At 41.1% G+C, this 5,721-nt stretch overlaps 1 protein-coding gene across 1 annotated transcript; it reads left to right on the forward strand.

Annotated features, from left to right (window-relative positions):
* Window positions 1–624: 624 nt before the first annotated feature.
* Window positions 625–5,067, forward strand: arsk (arylsulfatase family, member K). The gene is made up of 8 exons (XM_005457485.4): window positions 625–868; window positions 1,076–1,205; window positions 1,299–1,458; window positions 1,701–1,986; window positions 2,085–2,256; window positions 2,591–2,815; window positions 3,343–3,558; window positions 3,865–5,067. The coding sequence occupies exons 1-8, from the start codon at window positions 701–703 to the stop codon at window positions 4,134–4,136; spliced, it is 1,629 nt and encodes a 542-aa protein (XP_005457542.1). The 5' UTR covers window positions 625–700; the 3' UTR covers window positions 4,137–5,067.
* The last annotated feature ends 654 nt before the right edge of the window (window positions 5,068–5,721 follow it).

Below are 5,721 nucleotides of genomic sequence, written 5' to 3' on the forward strand. Positions count from 1 at the left end.
GCAGTATCACCTGTTGAACGTCACTGCAACTTACTGTTGATCCAATAACAGCTAGTGAGGGCCAAATGACATAACTTCTGATTTCAATTCAGTGATAATTACAGGGTATAACATAACATTTCGTAATGTTATGCTGCCTAGAGCCATCTTTCCGAGAGCCTTTACAGTTATAGTTAGTTACACAGAATTTGCGATATGTCTCTGTGTCCATGGTCCGTAATTAGATCTACAGTAAAGAGTGGTGCTAATTAATTAAACACAGATTGTATTTGATTAAGAGTTACATCCACACATCCTTTGCTTATCCAATTCGGGGTTTGGAGTTTGAATACATCAGTGGTGCGAATTTGTGGTCGAGCTCTTTTTATGCTTAGATAAATGCTGCCCTCTACAGTTGGCATTTTGTAATGACAGGTTAAGGTAAGATTGGTGTTGATATTATTTGTGTTCTTGCTGCTAAGTTCTTTTCATCTCCTGCTGGTGTTAGAATTACTGACAGTTGGTCTGATTTATGTTATGTTAGATTTTTTCCGCTTAAACGGTGATATTTGCATAAATAGTCAGTTTTTAATGCAAGTTAGAACGTCAACAAAAATGAAACCTCTTATTTTGAAAGTGTAACCGGGATGTGTATAACATATCAGGCTGAGGCGCTTGTAGGCGAGCAGGAACTTTGTGGTCGCCTACTAATAAAAGTCGGATGCTTTTCCGACAAGTCTTTTCTTTCACGTCTATAACTTCAGGAGGACACGAAGCTGTCATGAACATAATAGTGCTGGGTTTCATTTTCCTTTCTCAGCAATGTGGTCAAAGTATTTGCCAGAAAGCATCCAAACCCAACATTGTGATGGTGATGAGTGATGCATTCGTAAGTATGACTTAAATTTCAGTGCTTTATTATTAGATAGTGACTCTTAATAGTTTAAAACAGAATGAGAAAGCTGTATTGTCCATCAAAATTCAACAGCATTGCAGAGATGTTTTATATTTTGTGGTTAAATATTTCCTTATTATCTTCATGTGTACCATGCATCTGTGTATCTTGATCCTCATATGACCTTTTGTGTCTCTTGAGGATGGCCGGTTGTCCTTTGACCCTGGCAGCAAACTTGTACAACTGCCATACACAAACTATCTCAGGCAGCTCGGCTCCACCTTTCTCAACGCTTACACCAACTCTCCCATCTGCTGCCCTTCCAGAGCAGGTAAGCGACATATTTGCCCTCTAGAAAAAAATCTACTTTGACTTTCTTTTAAAATTGCATGTTGTAATTCAGCCGCTTAAACTTTGCTCTCAGCAATGTGGAGCGGTCAGTTTGTTCACCTCACTCAGTCGTGGAACAACTACAAGTGCTTAGATGGAAATGCAACCACGTGGATGGATTTGCTGAAGGAGAATGGGTATCGTACCAAGATGATAGGCAAGCTGGATTATACATCTGGGGCTCACTCTGTCAGGTACTGCCGTAAATGTAAGGTTTAACGTGTAGCATGGTCTCAGTAGGAAAAAACCTTTGCTTTCCTCTTCTTATTTTTCTTTTCCCAAATTAAGATCAATATTATGCACAGACACACACACACACAATCACACAAGGAAAAAATGCTAATGGCAATAACAGACTGTCTGTGTGCATTTGCATTTGTTTCCAAACAGTGCCTTTCACATTTTTCCACTTCCTGTTTTTGTACATGTGTTGCAGTAATCGAATTGAGGCATGGACACGAGACGTTCAGTTCCTCCTGCGCCAAGAGGGCCGGCCTGTTTCTGAACTTGTTGGGAACAAGTCGACTGTAAAGATCATGAGCAAAGACTGGGAAAACACAGATAAGGCCACGCAGTGGATCCACCAGACAGCTGCGCCCACCACACCCGAGCCTTTCGCTCTTTACCTTGGCCTCAATTTACCTCACCCGTATAAGACTGAATCCCTGGGGCCGACTGCAGGGGGATCCACCTTCCGTACGTCACCATACTGGCTCACAAAGGCATGCTTTTTCCATCTCTGTTTTTTTTTTATTTGATTTTTGTATGTCAAAAATCACTGAGTGAAACTAATTTTTGTTTTCTTTTTTCTTACGCACAGGTGAATTCTGACCTCATCTCTGTTCCCAAATGGTTGCCTTTAGCTGCCATGCACCCTGTTGACTACTACTCCACCTTCACCAAAAACTGCAGCGGTGTTTTTACTGACGATGAAGTCAAAAGCATTCGGGCCTTCTATTACGCCATGTGTGCCGAAGCCGATGCCATGCTGGGTTAGTTGACAGCAGTAATCCGCTACAGTCTGGTCTCACAGCTGCTATTTTGGACTCAAAAGATGGTTTTGAGATCTTAAAGAAGAAAACCAAACATGCCTGGAATGGTGTTTTCTTTGAGCTTACAAATGCAGTGTAGAAAAAAAAAGATACAAACCATCATTTTTACAAGACTTAAAAGTGGAGAGTTAAAGCATATGACCCTCACAGACACACTGTCTGTGGCACTGTTATCTTTTCTCTACTGTTTGAATAAAGTTTTTTGATTGAATTCACAGAAAATCCCAAAATGGACTGGCTCTTTCTCCATCTTCTACATGCTCTGTCTCACCAGGTCAAGTGATTTCTGCACTGAGAGAGACCGGCGTGCTTAACAATACAGTTGTGATCTTTACAGCTGACCACGGGGAGCTGGCCATGGAGCACCGGCAGTTCTATAAGATGTCGATGTTTGAAGGAAGTTCCCACGTTCCCCTTCTCATCATGGGGCCTGGGCTCATCTCTGGCCAGCAGGTCAACCAGCTTGTATCTTTGGTTGATCTCTATCCCACTGTGCTGGGTAAGGAGGCAGACAGACAACATAGGATTAAATAAATTCTATTAGGATTATAAATGATTAAAATATCAGTTGAATCGCAGTGTCAGTGGGCCAGAGCTGTCACAGTACGGAGGGATTTAACCTGAATGACTTCTCTCGCCTGCTCCCTTTAGGGATCGCCACAGTGGATCACCTGCCTCATCTCACCCTCTCCCTAACATCCTCTTTCACAGCAGCCCTCTGCATGTCCTTCTTCAGTACATGCACAAACCTTCTCTGTGGTCTTCCTCTTTTTCTCCTACCTAGCAGCTCCATCTTTGAGATCTTTTGTTCCATTTATCCACTCTGCACATGTCCAAACCATCTCAGCCTTGCCTCTCTGATCTCGTCTCCAAACCAGTTGACCTGTGCTCAGCTCAGCCTCCTGCCTTTTTGTCAGTGCTGCAATTGCTGCCTGACTACTGTCTATAAAACAGCATGAAAGTGTTAGTAAATATTGATTAGATTATTTCAAATTGAAAATTGTGACACATTTTTATGTTTTGCAGAGATTGCTGGGATTTCAGCAGTAGGGAATCTAAGTGGCCAGTCCCTCCTTCCTCTGCTGTCCACATCCACCGCTTTTCCTAACCAACAGCAGAGAGCCTGGGCATTCAGCGAATATCATGGTTGTAACGTCAATGCCTCTACTTACATGCTGAGAAGTGATCAGTGGAAATACATCACGTACGCTGATGGCCTGAGTGTTTCCCCGCAACTCTTTGGTGAGCCTAAAGCTTCCGACACTAACTTCAGCTTGTCTTCGTATGTGTCTGTGACGACCTGGCTCAAAAGCCTCAACATAAAAAAGGAGACGAATGCCAGAGTGTTAGTGAGAAGAGGTTTTATCTTAAAATGGCATAGCAGGTTGGCTAAAATGGCTGGTGCCACCAAGGCAAAGACTAGTGAGTTTCTCGAAAGCCCGCCTCAGGTATGCTTTTATCCACACCTGACTAGGTCTGGCCAATTAGGGGCTGCAGAGGGGCGTAACAGTGTCCTTGAATTTTTTTTCTCCTGCTTTTCTTTTGCAGATCTTACACTGGACAAGGATGAACTTCACAATGTGGTTCACAAATTCCCAGATGTGCAAGCACATCTGGATAAGCTGTTGCGTAGCATCGTGGACTATCCAAAAGTGTCTGAAGCTGTTCACGTCTACAATAAAAAAGCATTCGGTGCATGGCGCCTGAGCTTGGGGAGAAACTATAACCAAGTCATTGGTAACCTCCGGTGGCATGTGGATTGGCAAAAAGATGCATTAGCCAATGAGAGAGCCATTGACAAGTGGCTCAATGGCTATTAGTGATATCTTTTTTCTATAAGTAACTATTAGAACAAATTGAAATTGCACTTTGATAAAGTTTGGATATTTGTGTAAGTCACTGATCTGTTCTGCGGTGTCTCATGTTGTTACTGCAGTGGTTACAGTGATGAATAACCTACAAATGTCCTAGGCTCACGGTGTGACACACTTCAGTCTACGTCTCTGACATCGTCCCCTTCACACAAATTTCCACCAGTGTTTTAGGGACTTTACATGATTTTCTTTGTAATGTAGTGTAAATTACTTCTATTGTCCTTTAAATTTAAACCAAAATATCAATTATAATTAATTATTGTCCATAGCCCAGAGGACAATTTGCACAGTCCAAAGACATGCGGTTAATTGCTCTTAAGTTTGAATGTGAGTGTGAATGGTTGTCTCTTTTTGTGTTGTGCCTACATACTGGTGTTCAGAGTGTACCTTGCCTCTTACCCTATGCAGCTGGGTCTTCCCTTCTGTCTGAACTGCTGCCCTGAAGTTTCAGAACATTAAACACAAGGAATAAATAATTTTCCTCCAAAAACTAAATGCTGTTAGGACTGTGCATGCTTTTCTAAGAGAATCAACTGTGTAGTGTTTGCCCACAGAATGTAAAACATGTTGTATCAGTGGCATGATGTACAGTTTACTTTACCTTTTTAGAATTTCTTATGGTGAATTTTAAGGTATTTTTGTACTCTTTATATATGTATATAATTTTTGGACATTTTTGTAAGTCATTTTCAGATGTCTGCACTGATAATATAACATCCAATTTCACTGTACATGTGAAATGACAACAAATATTATTATCATTATTATTGTTATTGCTTCAAACTCCATGCATTTGGTGATGGTGAACTGGCAATGATGACTGGGTTGTAAGAACAACTGGAGCACAATTTAGGCTTCAAAAATAAAGGTAAAAAAATAAAAAATTCGACCCTTTATTTGATCATTTTCTGCAGTGAAAGAAAAACAAATAAGAAACCATGAAAAAAAAAGATCTGTCTAGTTGCATAAAAAGTCAAACTTTTTAAGAAATATTTTAGTTCTTGTGTGGTATGCTTGGTATAACCCTGTTACCAATACTCTAGAACCTGAAAAACGAGATTTAAAAAATAGTGTTTAATAAATAATTATTCAGTTACAGATCAGACTTAAAAAAATAATTGAACCCGTTACTTCTCCGTTCATTTAATCTTGTCAAATTTCACGCTGCACTGGTAGTTGGCTGTGGACAAGAACATGTAAAGCAGACTGTAAACCAGGGGTCCTCAATCTCAGTCCACGAGGGCCGGTGTCCCTGCAGGTTTTAGCTCTCACCCTGGGTCAACACACCTGAATCACATGATTAGCTCATTACCAGGCCTCTGGAGAACTTCAAGACATGTTGAGAAGGTAATTTATCCATTTAAATCAGCTGTGATGGATAAAGGACACATCTAAAACCTGCAGGGACACCGGCCCTCGTGGACTGAGATTGGGGACCCCTGCTGTAAACAAAGCTCAGCAATTGAAGAGGCTTTCCAGCTGAAGCGCCGCTATGAATTTTATTTTGAAAATCAAGTCTCGTTTCTTTTCT

Source organism: Oreochromis niloticus, linkage group LG12 (assembly GCF_001858045.2).
Source record: "Oreochromis niloticus isolate F11D_XX linkage group LG12, O_niloticus_UMD_NMBU, whole genome shotgun sequence".
Lineage (NCBI taxonomy): Eukaryota > Metazoa > Chordata > Actinopteri > Cichliformes > Cichlidae > Oreochromis > Oreochromis niloticus.